This window comes from Oncorhynchus keta, chromosome 2 (genome assembly GCF_023373465.1).
Source record: "Oncorhynchus keta strain PuntledgeMale-10-30-2019 chromosome 2, Oket_V2, whole genome shotgun sequence".
Classification (NCBI taxonomy): Eukaryota; Metazoa; Chordata; class Actinopteri; order Salmoniformes; family Salmonidae; genus Oncorhynchus; species Oncorhynchus keta.
The window spans coordinates 69984775-70012149 of record NC_068422.1 but is presented as its reverse complement, the minus strand read 5'-3'; the positions used below and the strand labels follow the sequence as shown (position 1 = coordinate 70012149).

The 27375-nt window shown below is 44.8% G+C and overlaps 1 protein-coding gene across 1 annotated transcript in view; it reads left to right on the top strand.

The window, feature by feature from the left end:
* LOC118362400 (PH domain leucine-rich repeat-containing protein phosphatase 2-like) overlaps window positions 1-25974 on the top strand; it is a 62780-nt gene extending 36806 nt beyond the window's left edge. The window contains exons 8-19 of the mRNA XM_052481711.1: window positions 1-150; window positions 3233-3435; window positions 3558-3618; window positions 4924-5019; window positions 5724-5879; window positions 8362-8562; window positions 8772-8934; window positions 11527-11657; window positions 11827-11940; window positions 17549-17743; window positions 17940-18171; window positions 18333-25974. The exon at window positions 1-150 is cut by the window's left edge and continues 81 nt beyond it. Coding sequence (XP_052337671.1) covers window positions 1-150; window positions 3233-3435; window positions 3558-3618; window positions 4924-5019; window positions 5724-5879; window positions 8362-8562; window positions 8772-8934; window positions 11527-11657; window positions 11827-11940; window positions 17549-17743; window positions 17940-18171; window positions 18333-19622 — 2992 coding nt within the window. The 3' untranslated portion in view covers window positions 19623-25974. The remainder of the gene's footprint in view (window positions 151-3232; window positions 3436-3557; window positions 3619-4923; window positions 5020-5723; window positions 5880-8361; window positions 8563-8771; window positions 8935-11526; window positions 11658-11826; window positions 11941-17548; window positions 17744-17939; window positions 18172-18332) is intronic.
* Window positions 25975-27375: the final 1401 nt, after the last annotated feature.

The following is a 27375-nucleotide window of genomic DNA, read 5'->3' as shown; positions in this document are numbered from 1 at the left end:
GGGGCTTTCCTTCAACAACTTCCCCCACATCCCTGGTGTGCTGGATAGGCTGAGTGGCATGGACAGGCTAGCCATGTCTGGGAACAGGGTGGAGACCCTGGAGCTGGGGATCCTTGCCAGGATGAGCCACCTCAAGAACATCGACCTGCGGTGAGGAACTAGACCAGTCTGTACTCTGCCCTCGTACGGGCCCTCCGTCTCTTTCTTTCTATTCCTATTTCTCCCTCACTGTCTCTCTTTCTCCCTCTCTCATCCCTCAGTGTATACACTCGACTCATCAGTCACAGCATGCATAATGCAGGATCAATACACAATGGTAATAAGATCTCCCCTGTCAGTAAATCTCACAGAGAGTTGGCAGCAGCGGTTCAATGTATCCCCCCCCAAATGCACCCCACCCCGATGCCTGACCCTGCCTCACCCAGCCATTTTCATATAAAATGCCTTTCTCATCTCTCTATCCAGCTCTGATGCAGCCATTACATTGATAGTGAGGTTGATCCCCTAAAAACCTGCAGTATCACCCTCTTGATTCCCCGTCACTGTTTTAAAGTTTAGTCGTTATTCATCTCTCTCCTCCCATCTTTCTCCCTCTCCCTCTATCTCCCTCTCTCTCTCTCCCTCTATCTCTCTCTCTCTCTTTCTCCCTCTCTCTTTCTCTGCCTCACCTTGAGAATGAGTTATTGGGTGGAGGGATGGGTTGGATTTATGGGGGCTGGGTGCCTGCAGGATTAGGAGGCCAGTTGGGCTCATAAAAGGGAGAGTGAAATCAGATCAAGGAGACACACAGGGCCAGTCTGGAACTCATCAGCCAGGCAAAGAGGATGGACTACTGCTCTTCTCCACTCCTCACCTGAACTGGCCTCTGGTTTGGAGGAGGAGCACCAATACTTTTTTTCTAGTTGCTGACTATATTCTGTCTTGTCTGTCTGCGGTCAGCATTGTAACCCAGTGTTCTGTTTGTCTGAAGCCAGTGCTTTAACATCATGTTGATGTTAATATCTTAATTCTATATGTATGAGACCTGTGTGTAAATTAAGCAATAAGGCCTGAGGGGGTGTGGTATATGGCCAATATACCATGGCTAAGGGCTGTTCTTAGGCACGACTCGTTTGATACAGCCCTTAGCTGTGGTATATTGGTCGTATACCACAAACCCGAGGGGCCTTATTGCTATTATAAACTGGTTACCAATGTAATTAGAGCAGTAAAAATACACGTTTTGTCATACCCGTGGTATACCACCGCTGTCAACCAATAAGCATTCAAGGCTCAAACCACCCATTTTATAATGCTGTTTATACCATGGCATTGTTGAATACTCATTTCTGATTGGCTTGAAGGGCATTTAAGAGTGTGCATTATTTCCCTATAATGCATGGTATATCAGCAGGGTAGAATTCAATGGCTATAGTTCATTCATGTTCTATGTTTGAGCTGCTTTTGAAAGCAAAGTCAAATTGAAAACATGATTGGCATTGTTAAATGAACACATTTCTAGCGGTAAATGTGTTAAATTATAGTATTATTATGGTATAAAAGGGAGAATCAACTTGGGGCTGTGTGTGTTCTCTGGAAAATGCAACTCCGTGGACGGTCAGTTCCACTACTCTAGCGCTTCGTGTTGGGACACACCACGTCGTGAACGCATAGCCCCTGGTTCATTTTCCCTTACGTACTGTATGAGGCCTGGGTGTTAATGCTGTATACTGTATGAGGCCTGGGTGTTAATGCTGTGTACTGTATGAGGCCTGGGTGTTAATGCTGTATACTGTATGAGGCCTGGGTGTTAATGCTGTATACTGTATGAGGCCTGGGTGTTAATGCTGTATACTGTATGAGGCCTGGGTGTTAATGCTGTATACTGTACCTGTAATGCTGTATACTGTATGAGGCCTGAGGTATGAGGCCTGGGTGTTAATGCTGTATACTGTATGAGGCCTGGGTGTTAATGCTGTATACTGTATGAGGCCTGGGTGTTAATGCTGTATACTGTATGAGGCCTGGGTGTTAATGCTGTATACTGTATGAGGCCTGGGTGTTAATGCTGTATACTGTATGAGGCCTGGGTGTTAATGCTGTATACTGTATGAGGCCTGGGTGTTAATGCTGTATACTGTATGAGGCCTGGGTGTTAATGCTGTATACTGTATGAGGCCTGGGTGTTAATGCTGTATACTGTATGAGGCCTGGGTGTTAATGTATGAGGCCTGGGTGTTAATGTATACTGTATGAGGCCTGGGTGTTAATGCTGTATACTGTATGAGGCCTGGGTGTTAATGCTGTATACTGTATGAGGCCTGGGTGTTAATGCTGTATACTGTACGAGGCCTGGGTGTTAATGCTGTATACTGTATGAGGCCTGGGTGTTAAATGCTGTGTACTGTATGAGGCCTGGGTGTTAATGCTGTGTACTGTATGAGGCCTGGGTGTTAATGCTGTGTACTGTATGAGGCCTGGGTGTTAATGCTGTGTACTGTATGAGGCCTGGGTGTTAATGCTGTATACTGTATGAGGCCTGGGTGTTAATGCTGTGTACTGTATGAGGCCTGGGTGTTAATGCTGTGTACTGTATGAGGCCTGGGTGTTAATGCTGTATACTGTATGAGGCCTGGGTGTTAATGCTGTATACTGTATGAGGCCTGGGTGTTAATGCTGTATACTGTATGAGGCCTGGGTGTTAAATGCTGTGTACTGTATGAGGCCTGGGTGTTAATGCTGTATACTGTATGAGGCCTGGGTGTTAATGCTGTATACTGTATGAGGCCTGGGTGTTAATGCTGTATACTGTATGAGGCCTGGGTGTTAATGCTGTGTACTGTATGAGGCCTGGGTGTTAATGCTGTATACTGTATGAGGCCTGGGTGTTAATGCTGTATACTGTATGAGGCCTGGGTGTTAATGCTGTGTACTGTATGAGGCCTGGGTGTTAATGCTGTGTACTGTTTGAGGCCTGGGTGTTAATGCTGTGTACCGTATGAGGGCCTGGGTGTTAATGCTGTGTACTGTATGAGGCCTGGGTGTTAATGCTGTATACTGTATGAGGCCTGGGTGTTAATGCTATGTACCGTATGTGGCCTGGGTGTTAATGCTATGTACCGTATGAGGCCTGGGTGTTAATGCTGTGTACTGTATGAGGCCTGGGTGTTAATGCTGTGTACTGTATGAGGCTTGGGTGTTAATGCTGTGTACCGTATGAGGCCTGCGTGTTAATGCTGTGTACTGTAAGCAGGCTGAACGGTCTGCGCTGGGTGAAGAGTGAGGCCCTGGAGGCAGTGAAGCAGGTGACCCAGCTGGACCTGAGGGACAACCACTTGGCCACCCTGGATCTGAGCTCCATCTGTAGCCTGGAAACCTTGCACTGTCAGAGAAACCAGCTGAGGGCGCTAACGCTGAGTGGCTTCACCCTGCGCACGCTCCACGCCAGCAGCAACCGTGAGTGGAGCATCTCCCTCCCTGGCCCTGTCTCTCCAGGCCCTCTACCACTGATACTGTTACATAATGCATATAGCCATCACTAGCTTGGCTGCTGATCACTGCTTTTCCTGTACCCACAGGCCTGACCACAGTCAACATCTACCCAGTACCCAACCAGCTGACACAGATGGATCTATCACGGTGAGTGCTGTGTGGCCAGGGCTTCAGTTTCTCAATCAGTAAGGAAAAGGTGTTATGGTATTGTTATGGTAATGGTATTATTCCATCAACATTCTTCTCCTCATCATGAACTTGGTATATTGGTACCTTTTTTCATATACAGTGCTTCCAGTTCATATACAGTGCTTCCAGTTCATATACAGTGCTTCCAGTTCATATACAGTGCTTCCAGTTCATATACAGTGCTTCCAGTTCATATACAGTGCTTCCAGTTCATATACAGTGCTTCCAGTTCATATACAGTGCTTTCGGGAAGTTTCCAGACCCCTTCACTTTTCCACATTTGGTTACATTACAGCATTATTCTAAAATTGATTAAATAAATAAAAATCCTCGTCAATCTACACACAATACCCCATAATGACCAAGCGAAAACGGGTTTTTAGAAATGTTAGCAAATGTATTAAAAATAAAAAACGGATATACCTTATTTACATAAGTATTCAGACCAATTGCTATGAGACTCGAAATTGAGCTCAGGTGCATCCTGTTTTCATTGATCATCCTTGAGATGTTTCTACAACTTGATTGGAGTCCACCTGTGGTAAAGCATCATGCTGTGAGGGTGTTTTTTTAGCGGCAGGGACTGGGAGACAAGTCAGGATGATGAATGATCCAAAGTACAGAGAGATCCTTGATGAAAACCTGCTCCAGAGCGCTCAGGACCTCAGACTGGGGCGAAGGTTCACCTTCCAACAGGACAACGACCCTAAGCACACAGCCAAGAAAAGGCAGGAGTGGCTTCGGGATAAGTCTCTGAATGTCCTTGAGTGGCCCAGCCAGAGCCCATACTTGAACCCGATCAAACATCTCTGGAGAGACCTGAAAATAGCTGTGCAGCAACGCTCCCCATCTAACCTGACATAGGTTGAGAGGATCTGCAGAGAAGAATGGGAGAAACTCCCCAAATACAGGTGTGCCAAACTTGTAGTGTCGAACCTAAGAAGACTTGAGGCTGTAATTGCTGCCAAAAGTGCTTCAGCAAAGTACTGAGTAAAAGGTCTGAATACTTGTAAATGTGATATTACAGTTTTTTGCTTTGTCATAATGAGTTATTGTGTGCAAATGGATGAGGGGGAAATAAACAATTTAATATATTTTAGAATAAGGCTGTAACGTAACAATGTAGAAAACGTCAAGGGGTCTGAATACGTCCGAATGCACTGTATATGTACAGTTGGAGGTAAAAGAAATCGTATATCCCCTCTGACCACTGTGTTGACTGTGACCTCTGTGTTGACTGTGACCTCTGTGACCTCTGAAAAGGAACCTGCTGGAGTACCTTCCAGACTGGGTGTGTGACAGTAGAAAGGTGGAGGTGCTGGACGTTACACACAACTTCCTGTCTGAACTACCATCCAGGTTAGTCTCCCTACGAGGACTAGTGCATCCTTCTCAAACTCCTCACTTCCAACTCTAGTTATTCATCTAAAGATGTTCTAAACATTCATATTTGTTAAGGTAGATTAAAGGCTGTTACTTACATTGTCCATCATGTTTAATATGTCCATCTTGTATTATCCGAATTTGGCTTTTAAACATTCTGAAATGATTATTAGGATGAGCACCATATTAATCTGATTAACATTGGGCATCATTTAGCCAATGTCCGGCCAGAAATAACTGTCCCTAAAACATCAGCAGATGTGTTGACAGTCAGCTGATGAGAGGATTTCATTGCCTGTGTGAAGCCAACGTACGGCTTGTCGTCTTTCTGTCAGCAGACTGTGATCTCAGTATGGTGATGCTGGAGCACTCTGCTCAAAGCAACCGTCATTTAACGTTACCCTTTAACACAACTATATTTGCATTTGAATCGACCAAAGCCTTCACAAACAAGATAATATTCGGCTCAACGGCGTAGCTGCAGATGAGACCTCTGTGTTATTCTTTCTGGAGTAAATTGTGCTGTGTTGGTAACTTTAGGCTGCCAAGTTGAAAAAGACATTGATGGATTTGTTGGGTGTGGAGTTACCTTACCTCAAGATTTCCCCCAGTTTCACAAATGATCAAATTCACAGCAGGAGATGTTCTCTCTCTTTCTTTTTTATCTCCCTCGCCACTAGACTGCTCAGCAGCCTGAGTCTGAGGAAGCTGCTGGCTGGGAACAATAGGCTCCAGAGACTGCCTGACCTACTTGACCACGTCCCTCTGGAAGTACTCGACCTCCAGCACAACAAGCTAGGCGAGCTCCCAGAGAGCCTCTTCTACAAGGCCTTAAAGTGGGTCAATCCACCTTCCGCTCTCTCTTCTCTCTCTTTGCACCCACCCTCTCTCCTAGCCTTCTCTTTGGTGCTTGTCCTCTCTCTCCCTCTCTCTGCCTCTCCCTCCATTTCTGACAGGTGTTTTGGAGGTTGCAGCTGATGCTCTGTCTCCCCCAGGGCCTGTGACGCTACTGCTGCTGCTCTAACCCCGGAGCCTCTATTCAACCACAACAACCAATTAAAGGACAAAACAGGATCGGGCATATTGAAATGAAACACTGCCCTACAGTACATCCTCCTTATATCATGCAGTAGAAATACAATATACATTTTTAATGGGGATGATGTATCTAGCTTAAATTGGTTGGCAGTCTGTAAGAGATGTCTTACTTCACATAGACATGTGGTGGCCCTATTTAGCTGCTCCAGTAGAGGTGGACTGACTGGGTCCACTGGGCTTTTTATGCCAGGCTCTGGAGGGTATGGCTCAGTGGACCAGTCAGAGAGTTGGACTGTAACGGGAGCCGCCTGACGCTCTACTGTTTACTGTCTGATAAATCACCCATTAGGCCTGGCCTACTCTACTCTGTCTCCCATGCTGAAACATCGAGCGCCAGTGTGACTGCTGTAAAGTGCCTCATTGGTCAACAACATTTGTTTTTCAGCGTTTTAAAATAGCCACCACTAGAAGATGTATTCTTATGGATTTTCTCCCTGTCATCCTTTATCTGAATCTGTTTTGTTAAAGGAAATGTATGGCCAGAGTGTTGGTAACAAGAGCATTTAATTCTCAGGTCATAACAGTTTTAAGAGGAAGTCCTACATTTTACACTGTCTATATCATCTAATGCTGACTTGATATTACACATTTACATCACAGTTGAAGTCAGAAGTTTACATACACTTAGGTTGGAGTCATTAAAACTTGTTTTTCAACCACTCCACAAATGTCTTGTTAACAAACTATAGCTTTGCAAGTCGGTTAGGACATATACTTTGTGCATGACACAAGTAATTTTCCCAACAATTGTTTACAGACAGATTATTTAACTTATAATTCACTATATCACAATTCCAGTGGTTCAGAAGTTTACACACACTAAGTTGACTGTGCCTTTAAACGGCTTGGAAAATTACAGAAAACGATGTCATGGCTTTAGAAGCTTCTGATAGGCTAATTGACATCATTTGAGTCAATTGGAGGTGTACCTGTGGATGTATTTCAAGGCCTACCTTCAAACTCATTGCTTGACAACATGGGAAAATCAAAAGAACTCAGCCAAGACTTCAGAAAAAAATTGTAGACGCCCACAAGTCTGGTTCATCCTCGGGAACTATTTCCAAACGCCTGAAGGTACCACATTCATCTGTACAAACAATAATACGCAAGTATAAACACCATGGGACCACGCAGTCGTCATACCGCTCAGGAAGGAGACTCGTTCTGTCTCCTGGAGATGAATGTACAAGTGCAAGAACAACAGCAAAGGACCTTGTGAAGATGCTGGAGGAAACGGGTACAAAAGTATCTATATCCACAGTAAAACGAGACCTCTATCGACATAACCTGAAAGGCCACTCAGCAAGGAAGAAGACACTGCTCCAAAACCGCCATAAAAAAGTCAGACTACGGTTTGCAACTGCACATGGGGACAAAGATCATACTTTTTGGAGAAATATCCTCTGGTCTGATGAAACAAAAATAGAACTGTTTGGCCATAATGACCATCGTTATGTTAGGAGGAAAAAGGGTGAGGCTTGCAAGCCGGCGAACACCATCTCAACCGTGAAGCACAGGGGTGGCAGCATCATGTTGTGGGGGTGCTTTGCTGCAGGAGGGACTGGTGCACTTCACAAAATAGATGGCCGCATGAGGAAGGAAAATTATGTGGATATATTGAAGCAACATGTCAAGAAGTTAATGCTTGGTCGCAAATGGGTCTTCCAAATGGACAATGACCTCAAGCAGACTTCCAAAGTTGTGGCAAAATGGCTTAAGGATAACAAAGTCAATATTATTGGAGTGGCCATCACAAAGCCTTGACCTCAATCCTATAGAAAATTTGTGGGCAGAACTGAAAAAGCGTGTGCGAGCAAGGAGGCCTAGAAACCTGACTCAGTTACACCAGCTCTGTCAAGAGGAATGGGCCAAAATTCACCCAACTTATTGTGGAAGGCTACCTGAAACGTTTGACCCAATGCTACCAAATGCTTATTGAGTGTATGTAACTTCTGACCCACTGGGAATGTGATGAAAGAAATAAAAGCTGAAATAAATCATTCTCTCTACTATTATTCTGACATTTCACCATTCTTAAAATAAAGTGGTGATCCTAACTGACCTAAGACAAGGAATTTGTACTTGAAATAAATGTCAGGAATGATTTGTATTGTATTTGGCTAAGGTGTATGTAAACTTCCGACTTCAACTGTATATCACTGGCAATTAATCCGGGGTTCTTTCCTATTTACATACAATGCTCTCTGCTCCTCCTCCTAGCCTAAAGTACCTGAACGTGTCAGCTAATGCCCTGGAGACAATTCCCCCCAGCAGCCAATCAGAGGAGAGTCTCAGCACCCTCCAGGAACTGTACCTGACGGGGAACAAACTGAATGAGAACTGCGCTGCTCTGCTTGTGGGACACCAGAACCTCAGAGTCCTGCACATGGCCTACAACCAGTTGCTCTCTTTCCCTGCCAGGTAACCAGCTCCACACCCAGTTATACTGCCTTCCTACTGTACCTATGAAATGCCTCCAATCAGTGGATGTATTCTACACTACTTTAGAGATTGCGTCTCTCGAAATAAAATGTTTTCTATTGCTCCTAATATACTGTAGCTATTCTTTAGATCTGATATGAATCATTGTTCTGTGGTGGAGACGTCTCTATACTGCTCTGTGTGTGCAGTAAACTGAGTAAACTAGAGCTGCTGGAGGAGCTGAATCTGAGTGGCAACAAGCTGAAGACCATCCCCTCCACTGTATCCAGCTGTAAGAGGCTACACACCCTCATAGCACACTCCAACCACATCAGTGTGTTCCCCGAGATCCTCAACCTGCCAGAGATCAAGGTCAGTTTCACTCATATCTGTTTATATTAGGGCTGTCCCCGACTAAACAAAATATTGGTTGACCGAGAGTCGTCCTGTTCTTTCGACCAATCGATCGGTTGAAATATTTTTCCATATATAGGCAGACACACCCTAATAAAAATCAACCATATGCACTGAGCTTGTCTGATGCTTTAAGCCACTGTTTGATTAAATAATTAAGATGACTCAAGAAAGAGCCCGATGGGCACATTATGTTAAAAAATGAAAAGTGATAGTGAGTGCCTGGGTGACTGGTGTACGGTGTCTCGCTCTCCTCCCTGCTGCAGCGAAAAGTCACCACAGCAAGTGTTTATTGCGCTGTCCGTGCTGAAGCAGCAACGTCATTTCAGCCATTACCTGTTTCTGACTGAAGTTATGTTACTGAAATACGTCATTTGTTTAAGATAACATTCCCTATTCCCTCAAGCTTTGCTCTCTTTACTTGGAACATGTATACATCACATGCACGTGACCAATAGGGCCTGACCTATAACCTATCATAATCTCATCAATAAATTGGTTATAACAAATTTCGAATACACTAACACATGACAGCAAAATACATGTGGAAGATGTGAAAAATAAACTCAAAACAGGTGAATGTTTACTGGTGTTGTGCCAAACAGTTGCTGTTAGATTATAATATTATAATTTGACATAGTGTAAAAAAAACACTAAATATGTATACCAAGGTCTGTTCTAATGAAAATAAATAAATATATAACGTCTTTATTACAGCAGACTAAAAACAGTTGCATGCATTTGTGAATTGCAGTTTATTTATCGTTGAGGCTAATTATTCACCGCTCCCTTTGTTATTTCATTTTAAAACAAAAATGTTTGATTGCATTTCAGAGCATGAATGTCTTATGTGCTGTGTGATGGCATGAACGAATGGATGATTGATTGCATTTCAGAGCATGAATGTCTTATGTGCTGTGTGATGGCATGAACGAATGGATGATTGATTGCATTTCAGAGCATGAATGTCTTATGTGCTGTGTGATGGCATGAACAAATGGATGATTGATTGCATTTCAGAGCATGAATGTCTTATGTGCTGTGTGATGGCATGAACGAATGGATGATTGATTGCATTTCAGAGCATGAATGTCTTATGTGCTGTGTGATGGCATGAACGAATGGATGATTGATTGCATTTCAGAGCATGAATGTCTTATGTGCTGTGTGATGGCATGAACGAATGGATGATTGATTGCATTTCAGAGCATGAATGTCTTATGTGCTGTGTGATGGCATGAACGAATGGATGATTGATTGCATTTCAGAGCATGAATGTCTTATGTGCTGTGTGATGGCATGAACGAATGGATGATTGATTGATACAGTAGCCTATATATTGAAATATAGGCCTTAGTAAGTTATGGTTTTAAGACTAAACAGGACACGCTCTTTTGCATACAGCTCGATGGTGGTTATACAAGGCTGCTATACAAAGACCACTAATGATAATGACAATCCTTATTAATATAATGATGATTATAATAATAATTGTAATAATAACAGTAAGGAGATCAAGGAAAAGGAGGCTACAGGAGTGAGAGCTGGGTACATATTATGTGTGACAAACAGGTGCTGTTAGATTACAATATCATTTTTCTGCCTGTTTGGAACAGTGTAAACAACACTAAATACATTATAAGTAATACCAGTCTGTACTAACCCCCCCCCCCAAAATGTAAAGCTTAAATTACAGCATAGCAAAGATTAAAAAACAGCCGAATCTGTGAAATTGCTTTATCTGACATTTTGCTGTTGCATGAGGCTTGGTGCTCAGGGAATCATTAGGCTATTAAATAATCACTCAAACAGCCAACAGGAGCTGGATCTGTCTTATTTCTGTAGATATATATGGATGATTTATAAAGCCAGGCACATTTGACAGTTAAGTTGGCGTTTCGTCTCTCCTCAATTATTTTTAGACAATTAGTCAAGATCTGTTTCCGCTGGCTCCACCACATTGTTTTCAGTCCCAATATGCAGGTTAACTTTGCTATTATGCAACATAGGGAAAGGCGTCAATTCTACGGCGCACTGAAGGTTATGTTTCAGAATTGCGGACAGCGACCGTATCCAATGCGGGAGAAAGTGCATTTGTTATAAAATAATACTAGACTTACTAGTGTTGCATTATTTTTTACATAATATAACCACATACAATTTCAGTATCTCACGTCTTAGAGTGATGGACTGTGCCCTCCCCGTGGCATCTGCAATGGATTAGTCCACTGAGGCAGGCACGAATCAGACAGGTGTCTTGTGCACTGCTCGACTAAAGAAATCTCGGTCAACCAACAGGCTATCGACCAAACAATCAACCAGTCGACTAAATGGGGTCAGCCTTAGTTTGTGTTTTGTTTATGCATATGTCTTTTAGATGTGTATATGTCTTTATTACAATGTTATAATGTATAACAGTGTGTGTGTTATCTTCTCCCTCCACCCTGTGTGTGCGTGTGTGCGTGTGTGTGTGTGTGTGTGTGTGTGTGTGTGTGTGTGTGTGTGTGTGTGTGTGTGTGTGCGTGCGTGCGTGCGTGCGTGTGTGTGTAGCTGGTGGACTTGAGCTGTAATGAGCTGACTGAGATCTTACTGCCAGACTCTCTAACGGCCACCCTGCACGAACTAGACCTGACTGGCAACTGCAGCCTCTTGCTGGAGCACAAAACACTCAACCTGTTCAGGTGACACACGGAGACTACCGTGTCACGCCGCACAAAAAAGTATCAGGCCGCTGGTGTACTTGGATAAGCTATGCCATAAATTATATTCTTGTGCTACAGCGTGAATCATGGTTCAGCCCAGTGCATGGTGAGGTAATGCCCCCATCTCTTTGTCTCTCTCTCTCCTCAGTCACATCACCACCCTGAAGCTGGACCAGAAGCCAGCCATGACCACCGGGGACTCCCTGGGCTCCTCCACCCTGTGGGACCACGGCTACTCTGAGATGAGCGGGCAGAGGAACAAGTGAGCCGAAGGGAGGGAGGGAGGAGGGCTGAGGGAGAGAGAGAGAGAGAGAGAGAGAGTTACTTTGAGACAGTGAGTGAGCGTGTATGTGAGGGAAGCCCTAATTTATGACAATCTGATGGGAGGGTATAAATGGGATTATGAGATCACGTGTGGTTTTAGCGAGCGCATTTCCTCTTTCAGGGAATCGCTGTGAGCAGCACTACATTAAATGGTCTGAGAAGAGGATGTGCTTCTCATAGTCCATATCAGCCCGTTTCTTTTCTGCTCTGCCTCTTGGCTGGCATCCTATTTTAAACCCTACCCGGGGCTATAATATGCATCTATGGAGGAGTTACTTAGTTATCTAACTGTACAGCCCCAGCACAGCTTCCACTGCCTGGGTGAACGTCTGCTGGGCCTGGCATCTAGGCCCCTGGGCACTGGATCTTGTTTAATAGTAGGGAAGGCGGGGAAGCCTAATACTTCCTGTGGATACAATGGGTATAAAGCAGTGTCCCCTGCACATTGATGGGGGCCATGCCTGGATGAGCCTCTGCTGCCTCTGTAGGAATAGGGCTCTGTTTCACTGTGTTCAAGTATGGATGAGTTATTCCTGTTTGGCTTGAATTTGAGGAAGATTCTAAGTTTATGAGCAAGATTGTTTAATTAATTAAAAAAAAAAATTTTTATTTCACCTTTATTTAACCAGGTAGGCTCGTTGAGAAGTTGAGAAGTTCTCATTTGCAACTGCGACCTGGCCAAGATAAAGCATAGCAGTGTGAACAGACAACACAGAGTTACACATGGAGTAAACAATTAACAATTCAATAACACAGTAGAAAAAAAGGGGAGTCTATATACATTGTGTGCAAAAGGCATGAGGAGGTAGGCGAATAATTACAATTATGCAGATTAACACTGGAGTGATAAATGATCAGATGGTCATGTACAGGTAGAGATATTGGTGTGCAAAAGAGCAGAAAAGTAAATAAATAAAAACAGTATGGGGATGAGGTAGGTGAAAATGGGTGGGCTATTTACCAATAGACTATGTACAGCTGCAGCGATCGGTTAGCTGCTCAGATAGCTGATGTTTGAAATTGGTGAGGGAGATAAAAGTCTCCAACTTCAGCGATTTTTGCAATTCGTTCCAGTCACAGGCTGCAGAGTACTGGAACGAAAGGCGGCCAAATGAAGTGTTGGCTTTAGGGATGATCAGTGAGATACACCTGCTGGAGCGCGTGCTACGGATGGGTGTTGCCATCGTGACCAGTGAACTGAGATAAGGCGGAGCTTTACCTAGCATGGACTTGTAGATGACCTGGAGCCAGTGGGTCTGGCGACGAATATGTAGCGAGGGCCAGCCGACTAGAGCATACAAGTCGCAGTGGTGGGTGGTATAAGGTGCTTTAGTGACAAAACGGATAGCACTGTGATAAACTGCATCCAGTTTGCTGAGTAGAGTGTTGGAAGCCATTTTGTAGATGACATCGCCGAAGTCGAGGATCGGTAGGATAGTCAGTTTTACTAGGGTAAGCTTGTCGGCGTGAGTGAAGGAGGCTTTGTTGCGGAATAGAAAGCCGACTCTTGATTTGATTTTCGATTGGAGATGTTTGATATGAGTCTGGAAGGAGAGTTTGCAGTCTAGCCAGACACCTAGGTACTTATAGATGTCCACATATTCAAGGTCGGAACCATCCAGGGTGGTGATGCTAGTCGGGCATGCGGGTGCAGGCAGCGATCGGTTGAAAAGCATGCATTTGGTTTTACTAGCGTTTAAGAGCAGTTGGAGGCCACGGAAGGAGTGTTGTATGGCATTGAAGCTCGTTTGGAGGTTAGATAGCACAGTGTCCAATGACGGGCCGAAAGTATATAGAATGGTGTCGTCTGCGTAGAGGTGGATCAGGGAATCGCCCGCAGCAAGAGCAACATCATTGATATATACAGAGAAAAGAGTCGGCCCGAGAATTGAACCCTGTGGCACCCCCATAGAGACTGCCAGAGGACTGGACAGCATGCCCTCCGATTTGACACACTGAACTCTGTCTGCAAAGTAATTGGTGAACCAGGCAAGGTAGTCATCCGAAAAACCGAGGCTACTGAGTCTGCCGATAAGAATATGGTGATTGACAGCGTTGAAAGCCTTGGCAAGGTCGATGAAGACAGCTGCACAGTACTGTCTTTTATCGATGGCAGTTATGATATCGTTTAGTACCTTGAGTGTGGCTGAGGTGCACCCGTGACCGGCTCGGAAACCAGATTGCACAGCGGAGAAGGTACGGTGGGATTCGAGATGGTCAGTGACCTGTTTGTTGACTTGGCTTTCGAAGACCTTAGATAGGCAGGGCAGGATGGATATAGGTCTGTAACAGTTTGGGTCCAGGGTGTCTCCCCCTTTGAAGAGGGGGATGACTGCGGCAGCATTCCAATCCTTGGGGATCTCAGACGATATGAAAGAGAGGTTTAACAGGCTGGTAATAGGGGTTGCAACAATGGCGGCGGATAGTTTCAGAAATAGAGGGTCCAGATTGTCAAGCCCAGCTGATTTGTACGGGTCCAGGTTTTGCAGCTCTTTCAGAACATCTGCTATCTGGATTTGGGTAAAGGAGAACCTGGAGAGGCTTGGGCGAGGAGCTGCGGGGGGGGGGGGCTGTTGGCCGAGGTTGGAGTAGCCAGGCGGAAGGCATGGCCAGCCGTTGAGAAATGCTTATTGAAGTTTTCGATAATCATGGGTTTATCGGTGGTGACCGTGTTACCTAGCCTCAGTGCAGTGGGCAGCTGGGAGGAGGTGCTCTTGTTCTCCATGGACTTCACAGTGTCCCAGAACTTTTTGGAGTTGGAGCTACAGGATGCAAACTTCTGCCTGAAGAAGCTGGCCTTAGCTTTCCTGACTGACTGCGTGTATTGGTTCCTGACTTCCCTGAACAGTTGCATATCGCGGGGACTATTCGATTCTATTGCAGTCCGCCACAGAATGTTTTTGTGCTAGTAGAGGGCAGTCAGGTCTGGAGTGAACCAAGGGCTGTATCTGTTCTTACTTCTGCATTTTTTGAACGGAGCATGCTTATCTAAAATGGTGAGGAAGTTACTTTTAAAGAATGACCAGGCATCCTCAACTGACGGGATGAGGTCAATGTCCTTCCAGGATACCCGGGCCAGGTCGATTAGAAAGCCCTGCTCACAGAAGTGTTTTAGGGAGCGTTTGACAGTGATGAGGGGTGGTCGTTTGACTGCGGCTCGGTAGCGGATACAGGCAATGAGGCAGTGATCGCTGAGATCCTGGTTGAAGACAGCGGAGGTGTATTTGGAGGGCCAGTTGATCAGGATGACGTCTATGAGGGTGCCCTTGTTTACAGAGTTAGGGTTGTACCTGGTGGGTTCCTTGATGATTTGTGTGAGATTGAGGGCATCTAGCTTAGATTGTAGGACTGCCGGGGTGTTAAGCATATCCCAGTTTAGGTCACCTAACAGAACAAACTCTGAAGCTAGATGGGGGGCGATCAATTCACAAATGTTGTCCAGGGCACAGCTGGGAGCTGAGGGGGGTCGGTAGCAGGCGGCAACAGTGAGAGACTTATTTCTGGAGAGTGTAATTTTCAAAATTAGTAGTTCGAACTGTTTGGGTATGGAGCTGGAAAGTATGACATTACTTTGCAGGCTATCTCTGCAGTAGACTGCAACTCCTCCCCCTTTGGCAGTTCTATCTTGACGGAAGATGTTATAGTTGGGTATGGAAATCTGAATTTTTGGTGGCCTTCCTGAGCCAGGATTCAGACACGGCAAGGACATCAGGGTTAGCAGAGTGTGCTAAAGCAGTGAGTAAAACAAACTTAGGGAGGTGGCTTCTGATGTTGACATGCATGAAACCAAGGCTTTTTCTATCACAGAATGAGGGTGCCTGGGGACATGCAGGGCCTGGGTTTACCTCCACATCACCCGCGGAACAGAGAAGGAGTAGTATGAGGGTGCGGCTAAAGGCTATCAAAACTGGTCGCCTAGAGCGTTGGGGACAGAGAATAAGAGGAGCAGGTTTCTGGGCATGGTAGAATATATTCAGGGCATAATGCGCAGACAGGGGTATGGTGGGGTGCGGGTACAGCGGAGGTAAGCCCAGGCACTGGGTGATGATGAGAGAGGTTGTATCTCTGGACATGCTGGTTGTAATGGGTGAGGTCACCGCATGTGTGGGAGGTGGGACAAAGGAGGTATCAGGGGTATGAAGAGTGGAACTAGGGGCTCCATTGTGAACTAAAACAATGATAACTAACCTGAACAACAGTATACAAGGCATATTGACATTTGAGAGAGACATACAGCGAGGCGTACAGTAATCACAGGTGTTGAATTGGGAATGCTAGCTAAAACAGTAGGTGAGACAACAACAGCTAATCAGCTAGCACAACAACAGCAGGTAAAATGGCGTTGACTAGGCAACGGGGCCGACAGATAAAACAAACAAGCAGAATGGAGTACCGTGATTAATGGACAGTCCAGCGTGCATCAGCTATGTAGCCAAGAGATCAGAGTCCAGGGGCAGCGGTGGATGGGGCAGGGAAGCTGGACTGGCGAGTGTTATCCAGGTTTTAAAAAACTAACAATGACTAAATAGCTTGTAGCTAGTTAGCTGGTTAGCTTCTGGAGGTTCTTGAGTGTGTTATAAAAATTAAAAATAATAGTGATTCCGTATCACATTGGGTGAGGCAGGTTTCCGGAAGGTATAAACAAATTAAAAATCAAAAAGAGATAGAAAGTAAATACGGGTCCAGTGAGTGTTTGGGACGCGGCGATTCAGACGGTTAGCAGGCCTGTGCTAACAAGCTAACAGTTTGTATGCCGGGGCTAAACAAGGTAGCAGTTAGCGGACCGGAGCTAAACAAGCTAGCAGTTAGCAGGCCGAATTAGCAAGCAAGGAGATAGCAAGGGCTAGAGAGTTAGCCTTTGGGGGACGTCGCGATGGGGTGAGTCTGTTTATTCCTCTTCATGCGGTGACATCAATAGACCGGTCGTGGGCCCGGGTATTGTAGCCCAGGAGTATGCTACGGTGGTAGCACAGGTGCTCTGGCTGGGCTAGCTTCAAGCTAAGTGGGTGGAAACGCTAGCCAGGAGTAATCATCCAGGGTTGCGGTTTAGCTAGATAGCTAGTTGTGAAGATCCAGCTGAAAAATTTTCCGTTTGCGGTGGGAATCCGGGGATGAAAAATAAATAGGTCCGTTATGCTCTGGTTAGAGTCGCGTTGTTCGAACTGGCGAGAGCTTTCCGAGCTAAAGGTTAAGATGACCGGTTAGCTGAAGACCGCTAGCATAGCTGGTGGTTAGCTGGCTAGCTTCAGTTGAGGGGTTCCGGTTCCGAAGTAAATATAAATACTTTAGGAAAAATAGCTACATTGGGTGAGGCGGGTTGCAGGAGAGTATTTGGAAGCTTAGGTTTAGCAAAATGTTTTTAAAGAGATATGCGAAGAAAAATATGTAAAAGCGAAAAAGAAACAATATATACAAGGGACACGACACGACAGGACGACTTACTGCTACGCCATCTTGTTTTGTTTCCACTTTTTGTTTCCACTTTTTCCACTTTTTGTGTTAATCTTATATCAATACTAACAGTATTTTCTCTTCCTTGGGGACAGATTGTGTGTGTCTGTGCTGGCAGTGGACCGCTTTGGGGATAGTGTTGAGGCGGCCTATGGCGTCTTCGACGGAGACCGCAATGAGGAAGTTCCTCGTCTGTTGCAGTGCACCATGGGAGATGTGCTGTCGGAGGAGCTGCTGCATTCCAGTGTGGACAGTGTGTACATGAGCAACACCTTCCTCACCTCACACAGGTATGAGCATCATGCATACACAGACATACACCCATTCTGCTTGTATTACTGTAATACAACTGCATTAGCTAGGAACTAACATATGCAAATAACAACATAATGAATATTCATAACGGTCTACTTTTAATGTTTAACAAAGAAGCTAGCTAATTGCAGGGCATGTGCTGATAGTTGCATTCTGTGATGTATGATGCAGGAAACTGGGCATGGCTGGTCAGAAGCTGGGTGCATCTGCCCTGCTCTGCTACATCCACCACGAGCCGTCGGAGCTGGGCAGCTACTTCAGCCTGACGGTGGCCAACGTGGGCAGCTGCCAGGCGGTGCTGTGTCGAGACGGACAGCCCCTGCCCCTCTCCAAGGTCTTCAGCCTGGAGCAGAGCACCGAAGAGATGGACAGGGTCAAACTCAGCAAGGCGATCATCACTGAGGTACTGTGGGGAGTCAGGCGTGTGTGAATGCACGTTTTTGTGAGGGCCTTTGTGTTCATAAAGATCTACTTGTTAGTTAACGTTTGATGTGATGCCTTATGCTCCGAGGTATTCATTTGTATTCAAAGTGCAGAGTCCCCTCCTGTGTTATTGTGTTGTAGGATAACAAAGTGAGTGGAGTGACATGCTGCTCTCGCCTCCTGGGATGCTCTTATCTGTCTCCCTGGGTGCTGCCCAAGCCCTGGGTGCGCACTGAGCCCCTGTGTTCCCAAGATGAGTTCCTGATCCTGGGGAACCGGGCGCTGTTTGAGAGGGTGTCCTACCAGGAGGCTGTGTGCACCGTGCAGGCCGTGAGGGACCCCCGCGCAGCTGCCAAGAAGCTCTGCACGCTGGCCCAGAGCTACGGCTGCCGGGACAATGTGGGGGCGGTGGTGGTGTCCCTGCACATCGGGGAGGACAGCTGTACCTGTGAGCCCCCTCACGCCAGTACTGGTACTGAACCCCGGGGACCCCCTCCAACACCCCTCCCCGTCACTGCTCCCCCAGGGGACCCGGCCACGCCCTCCTCCAGCAGTGGCATCGCTTCAGAGTTCAACAGCGAGACTTCGGCCTCGGAGGTGGGGAGTGAGGCGGGCTCCACGGCCTCTGACGAGCACCCCTCTGGCCCCACAGTCCGACCTGAGAGGCGCTGTAGTCTCCACCCTGCAGCCACGCTCTGTGCCCCCGCGGGACCCGGCTCAGCTGGAGTAGGGGGGCCCCACCCTGTCCTGTTCCAGCGCCAGCCCTCCTGTGCCACCTTCTCCAGTAACCAGTCTGACAACGGGCTGGACAGTGATGACGAGGCTCCACTAGAGGGGGTCATCTCCAATGGGAGCAAGCTGGAGGTGGAGGTGGACATCCACTGCTGTGCTTTCCAGATCCGTTCTGGGCCAGCCGCGAGCCCAAAGGACCACAACCTGGACAAGACACGCTCAGACTACCCCAACGGAAAGATGCGTCGTCAGAACAGCGTGGTGGTGTCAGCCACTAATGGCTGCCTGCTGGCTGTGTGTGGCAGAGAGATCTCGGACCTAAAGAAGTCCCCCTCTACCTCCAGCCTCTTTGGGAAGAAGCTTTCCAACGGCTCCGTGGTGGCCCCGGAAGATAGCCACAACCTCATCGAGGTAGCCCTGGAAGCCCCAAAGAAGAAGTCGGGTTACTTCACTGCCCCTGCCCAGCAGGACCCCGAGGACCAGCTGGTAGTGCCTCCCAGTCTAGAGCAGGATGTTAGGGAACAGCTGAGGGGCCAGAGCCCTATGGTCCCAGGACCTCCACCCCCTTTCACACCCCCCTCCATCAGAGACCCTGTGTGGGACCACCCCCACCCCCCTGCTCCCATGCTGCCCCAGCGGGACCTCGCCCCTAACCCTATCCCTGCCCTACAGCAGGAAGTTTATGATACTGCCCTCTAGAGGGGGCCAGAGCACAGCGCCACCCTGTGGTAGTTCTGTGACAGTGCCATACCAGGGGGGCAGAGGAGGTCTCTCTGGCACAGGTGGGATATTCCAGTTCAAGTTTCCATTCAGCTCTGTCATGAAGACCAGATGGACATGTGGGGCCTTGACTGTTCATACATGAATGCGTTACGTCACGTTAGACGTAGAGAGGTGCTTAGCGAACTGTCTGATGAACCTGGTGGAACTGTCTGAGTATCAGAGCTGAACAGGCACTGAAGTCACCAACCATGAAAATAGGTTGTGAAAAGAAGGGGGCCACCGGAGGCCAAAATACCCCAGCCTGAACTAGAATACCTCATGCGTTTTAGACTGCAGAACTTGTTTGCAACATTTCCCTTTACTTGGAAGGAAGGTCAAATAGTGAAATGGTAGAATAATCCATTTGAGTGTGTTATCATTCCATTGCTGGGGGCTGCAGGGGCTCCTAGATCCCAGGGACAAGTCCTGTGACCAAAAGGTGAAAAAGTGCCTACTGTAGATGACTCAGCCCCAGATGTCCCTGCCTCCCTGCCTGTGTGTGTATGGAGGGGGGAGGGGACACACATCAGTATTAACCCTGGAATAGGACATCACTGTGTGACAGCGTCCTCCAGGGGCCACCAATGGTACAGCCACTTCTCGCGCTCTCTCTTTCTGTCTGTCTGTATATATATCCTACTTTATCTCCCTCTCTAACCTGTTGACTGCACAATGGCTGGCAGGACTGGAAACTGGGCTGACTGGCCTTACTCTGTGGCACAAGGATTCAGACTGTGTATGCTAGAGGCAGGTAGGAACATAACAGCAGGCGATAAAAAAACGAATCTAATTTTTATTTACTAAAAAAACTAAGAAGTGACCCTTTCTATCAACACCATAATCCTCTATATGGGAAATACAGTTAGTATCTATATACACATTTAGTCTGAGCAGTGTAGTGCAGAACCACATAGTGGTGTAATCACAAGGCCAGCTTGGCCTAGTCCCAGCATCAGGATGCGTATCCATTTGGAAACCATTGAAGCCTTGCTGGGAGGAATAATACAGAAAATAACATTCAAAAGTAGCATCAAGCTCTCATAAAAAGGCAAACGCAAAATAACATAACAGTGCATTGCTCACCTGTACAGAACCAATATGGCATAGTGCTTCAAAACCATTATTGTAACACTGTATCCGTGACAGTGCATGGTCAACAAATTTTAACAGAAAAAGTCATTATATTAATTATGTTTAATGGGCAACATGAGTGGTGACAATGAAGACGAAACAATTGTTCACGATGTTCATATCTCAAAGACGCTACAATGCACACCAGATCCTGTACAGTAATCATTATAAGTGATGGGTGAAAAAACATGTTCTTCACATTATTCGGGTGCCATCATTTAAGGAGTCCAGATACTGTGAGATGTGTAGCCCCTTTTTCTTTCGTTTTTCTAGTTTCACGCTTGTTGTACCCAGGAAATTGTGCAAAATCTCTCCAGTGACCAACATATCGAAAGTGTTTTTTAGGGTTTGAGAATCATTCTGTTCCCATCATTCCATTAGCTTCAGTCAACTGAACAAAATATCCATGTTTAGTGTACTAAAATGAGGATGTAACATGGTATATTATTTTACATGTATATGAAAAGTATGCATGTTGTGAAAGTCTATTTTAATCATGCAGTTTGCATAATTCCTTTGGAGCCTATAGATATAGCTGGTTGATGCTCTTCATTTTAAGTCAGTGACTGGCGAGAGAAAGACTAAAAATAATTGAAATAATTAGATATTTCATTCTCATAGATCTACTGACAGATTCAATAGGGGTATGTGGGATATCTGGTGGTGATAACTATGAATTGCCTCAAATGTTAGTTCTATATCAGTGAATATCACCAGTGTACTCTACCACCGCTACCACCTACTGTATAACAGATTCAGAACAAGCACAGTGTGTTTTTGTTGGCAGGACAGAAAAGCTCATTGTTGTCTTGGCGACAATAAGGGCTGGTTTGAGTAAGAGGGGTGGTGTGAAGCTCACATGAGTGGCAACACCAAACCATTTCAACAGGTGGGTGGATGACTGGATGGGGTATTGTGAAGGAACAACGTTTCAAGAGGAATGTAAGGACACCTGACCTAATGCTGAGGAGGATGTTCTCTTACTCTTCTTTCACAGTGTGGAGACAAGCCTTTGTCTGTTCCATATGTTTCTAATCTGTCAGAGGACCCTTGGTTAATACCATCCAACCAATGAGGAAAACGGGTTTATCAGATTACGTTTATGTGGAATTTTAGCAAAAATGAGCAAAGCACTTTTGTGTCCCGAGAAGAGTGAAAAAACTAAAGTATTGAGTGTAAGCCATTCGTTTTGCATCAGAATTTGAGTTCAGACTTTATTTGGGGCATTTGCTAATGGTTTTAGTGTTGCTAAGGTATGGAGTGGCCCTGACTTTTATCTAGCACAGACATTGTGAAATATGCCCGTCATGGACATTGCTTTGAATAAAGGCATCTGCATAATATGGGTCAGTTGACTGTGAATATGACATTTCTATAAAGTTGTACTTTAAGTTGCAATGTTAGAGGATAGTATAACACTAATTGACTCATCATTGATATAACAAAGCTGCAGACCAAAATCTACCACCCTTCCCCTTTGTGCCAAACTGCCTAACCCTAACCCATTTTAGAGAGGACAACTTTCTGACTTAGTAAGAGAGGGCTTGTGGTCTGACAAGAGAATGACTGGGATGTGTTCCTAGATGCCACTGTGAGAAGGCTGGTGGCATGGTTGTAATACTTACCATAGCTGCTTAGCTAGCTACAACCCACTCTATGCTTGTTCATAGCCTTAATTGCAGCGCTGCCAGTCCTAATGATGATGGGGACTGTCTTTTTCTGTTGGTTTTATTTCCTTTAGCGGAGCTGGTTTTGCCCACGTGGCAAGGTCAGGAGCATATAACACGGCAATATTTTGCATTATTTTCTCCAAATTGCAGAGGGAGCAATGTAACGTTTCAAGCTAGTAGAACAAGGATTGGGACCAGAGGGGTGGATTCTAAAGGTTTAGTAGAATTGGCAGTATTTTAGATGCTCAAAAACCTCACAGCTGCTTCGAAATGGCTATTTACTTCATCCTTAACGTTCAAGACTGGGTTGATTGGTGAATTTGCCTTTCTAAAGCCTGCTTGCTTATAATATGAGATGTATTACATACAATTGAAGTTGGAAGTTTACATACACCTTAGCCAAATACATTTCAACTCAGTTTTTCACAATTCCTAACATTTAATCGTAGTAAAAATTCCCTGTCTTAGTTAGGTCAGTTCGGATCACCACTTTATTTTAAGAATGTGAAATGTCAGAATAATAGTAGAGAATGATTTATTTCAGCTTTTATTTCTTTCATCACATTCCCAGTGGTTAGAAGTTTACATACACTCAATTAGTATTTGGTAGCATTGCCTTTAAATTGTTTAACTTGGGTCAAACGTTTCAGGTAGCCTTCCACAACTTTCCCTCAATAAGTTGGGTGAATTTTGGCCCATTCCTCCTGACAGAGCTGGTGTAACTGAGTCAGGTTTGTAGGCCTCCATGTTCCCACACGCGTTTTCAGTTCTGCCCACAAATGTTCTATGGGATTGAGGTCAGTGCTTTGTGATGGCCTATTTTGTGAAGTGCACCAGTCCATCCTGCAGCAAACCGTAGTCTGGATTTTTTATGGCGGTTTTGGAGCAGTGGCTTCTTCCTTGCTGAGCGGCCTTTCAGGTTATGTCGATATTGGACTCGTTTTACTGTGGATATAGATACTTTTGTACCCATTTCCTCCAGCATCTTCACAAGGTCCTTTGCTGTTGTTCTGGGATTGATTCGCACCAAAGTATGTTCATCTCTAGGAGACAGAACACGTCTCCTTCCTGAGCGGTATGTTGGCTGCGTGGTCCCATGGTGTTTATACTTGCGTACTATTGTTCGTACAGATGTACGTGGTACCTTCAGGCATTTGGAAATTGCTCCCAAGGATGAACCAGACTTGTGGAGGTCTACAGTTTTTTTCTGAGGTTTTGGCTGATTTCTTTTGATTTTCCCATGATGTCAAGCAAAGAGGCAATGAGTTTGAAAGTAGGCCTTGAAATACATCCACGGGTACACCTCCAATTGACTCAAATTTTGTAAATTAGCCTATCAGGAGCTTCTGAAGCCATGACATTCCTAGCTGTGCACAATCAACTTAGTATATGTAAACTTCTGACCCACTGGAACTGTGATACAGTGAATTATAAGTTAAATAATCTGTCTGTAAACAATTGTTGGGAAAATGACTTGTGTCATGCACAAAGCAGATGTCCTAACCGACTTTCCAAAACTATAGTTTGTTAACAAGAAATTTGTGGAGTGGTTGAAAAACTAGTTTTAATGACTTCAACCTAAGTGTATGTAAACTTCTGACTTCAACTGTAAGTTTTATTCACTTATTTTGTTCCAACTTCGGACAAAATCTGCTCTTCAAATGTTCAAACACTGTTTAAAGCACTTTGTACATAGGGAGATATATATATTCAAAGATTGATATTTGAGTATTATGTGAGATATTTATAAAAAAATGCACATTAACTCATAGGGCTTGAGTTGTCGTTGTTGTGGCTTCTGTCAGCCAAACATATAATGTCTTCTCTAAGAGAAAGTATCCAATAGAAGTGCTAATAATTCAAAGTGAAGTGTGAGAGAATTACAAAACTGCTTTTTCTGGTGGATGCAAGTTTGTCTTTTAGCACAAAGATAGGCATTGTTCTTCCTTGTTCAAGTCTTAAGGCTTTTTTGTATTGAGTCATTCTGCTTCCATGAGAGGAACAGCAGCTGGTGTTGTGGGGTGAAAGATCCTGGCTCCTTCTAGGGATGATAAGTGGCAGAAAGCAGGCATTTTGAATATTGCTTTGTTTGCTAACGGAAGCCACCTGCTGTGCCTCAGGCGGTAACACAGGTACATGTACGCACCACAGGTGTGGGTTTGCCCTCCACCCTGAGCATTTCAGGACAGACTAAAGAAACAGATTTGAACTTGCACACATCTGACATTTTCATATGGCATTTAAGTTGAGAAAATAAGAACAGTATGAAGAGGTGATTGTCTTTTATGTGGTTGGTGGAACAAGAGAATTCAAAGCTCTCATAATCCTCTTAATGAACAGGAAGTTGGACTTCAAATACACTACACAATGTAGATGATTATGAACATGATTTCCCTCACATCAAATATGCAAAGTGTCACCTGTTTATATTACTCACAGGTTACACACCTGACCTGAAAATAGGAGGATCCTTTTTTCTTAACTATGGAAATGAGTAGGAACTGAGCATTCTTGTCTGTGTGTGCGTATGCGTGTGTGTGAGAATGGTGAAGTGCAGTGTTCTGCCATCGTGTGCGTTTTTACCTTTTGTCAACTCTTTCTACACAGTGGTCCATGTAGAAAAGTTGATCAAGAGGCTCCATAATTGGGCCCTAGTTTGCCAAGTGGGGACCAGCAACACACTACTAAGCTCTGTGCGTTCCAAATGCACCCATGTTATGTGTTCTAGCAGCCAAAAATGCATTCCAAATGTAAGAACATGCATCTGCAAATCCTTAGCCAATTATTATTTGCTATTTTGTTTACAGTCAACTCTCCCTTGCTTTTGTAAAGAACCAAAAAGTTGACTGCTACTAACAAGAGCTAGAAACAATATTGATTGAGAAGGTCATTAACCTAGATAGAGGAATAAATGTGCCTGTACATATGCATACCGTACGTATGGCTACAGTAAGATGGGGCACAGAGTAACAGATCAAGGTGACATCACAATGATGGCAAAGTATTCCCTTTAATTATTTAGTAGAGGAGATCAAGTACTGTTCATGATCTGAGTGCACCATAATCCTATGTAAATACAGCTGTGTGTGTGTGGGTATGCATATTTAAGTAGGTTATTGTGTCAATGCTTTTCTGATTCAGTTTAATCCACTCTCTGTAAACACATGATGTTTTATTTCTCTTCTCAGAGGGAGAACATGCTGCCTGTTTGTCATTGCAGTCTGAGTGAGAACGTATGCATGTGTTGCTGTTATATTTAACGGAATGAATCTGGAAAGAATCTGATATTGAGGACGTTTCAATTGTTTAACATGTGACCAAAGTAGACATTGTTTGATCTCACCTTTCTTTCTGTACTTTCTTTTCTAGAGATGCTTGAATATTTTCTCTCAATGCCAAGAAGCTGAGGTTTATTTTTGTACATTGTTTCATGCAAATGTATAGGTCCTTCTCCACTAAAGTATCTAGAATAAAGGGATTCTATTGTATATCGTTGCATATTATGGTATTTTTATTTAAGATTCTAATTCGTGTATTTAATGTCTGAAGCATGCCATATATAAATGCCTATAAATATAAAATGTATACAGTGCATATATGTGATTACTTTCTACAAAATGTTAACATTGTTTGTAAGCCAAGGCATTGTTTTGAATATCTGGAACATATCTAATATTTTTGTTTATATTTTAGCATGTAGAAAACTGCTACAAATATTTGTATTCTGTTAAATATTTGTTGTAATTAGTTTGAGGATACCTTGTTTTATCATTTAGGAAAGGACTAACCATGAGCACTTTTGCTGTTTCAGCCAGAATTGTACTCCTTAAAATTTTCAGTGGGCGATGGTTTATTATTTCATTTGAGATGCTGCTATGACTAGTTTTGAGCAGAAAAGCTGTATTTTTAATTAACTTTCAGCCAAGTAGCAATAAAAATTTATACTGTGAAAAACCTGGGCCTTGGTGCATTTCTATCGTTTCCCTACTTTCTGATGATCGCATTGGCCAGACACTATCCACAGACGCAAACCCATGGTGTTTCTGATGATCGCATTGGCCAGACACTATCCACAGACACAAACCCATGGTCTTTCTGATGATCGCATTGGCCAGACACTATCCACAGACGCAAACCCATGGTGTTTCTGATGATCGCATTGGCCAGACACTATCCACAGACGCAAACCCATGGTCTTTCTGATGATCGCATTGGCCAGACACTATCCACAGACGCAAACCCATGGTGTTTCTGATGATCGCATTGGCCAGACACTATCCACAGACGCAAACCCATGGTGTTTCTGATGATCGCATTGGCCAGACACTATCCACAGACGCAAACCCATGGTGTTTCTGATGATCGCATTGGCCAGACACTATCCACAGACGCAAACCCATGGTGTTTGATGATCGCATTGGCCAGACACTATCCACAGACGCAAACCCATGGTGTTTCTGATGATCGCATTGGCCAGACACTATCCACAGACGCAAACCCATGGTCTTTCTGATGATCGCATTGGCCAGACACTATCCACAGACGCAAACCCATGGTGTTTCTGATGATCGCATTGGCCAGACACTATCCACAGACGCAAACCCATGGTGTTTCTGATGATCGCATTGGCCAGACACTATCCACAGACGCAAACCCATGGTGTTTCTGATGATCACATTGGCCAGACACTATCCACAGACGCAAACCCATGGTCTTTCTGATGATCGCATTGGCCAGACACTATCCATAGACACAAACCCATGGTGTTTCTGATGATCGCATTGGCCAGACACTATCCACAGACGCAAACCCATGGTGTTTCTGATGATCACATTGGCCAGACACTATCCACAGACGCAAACCCATGGTCTTTCTGATGATCGCATTGG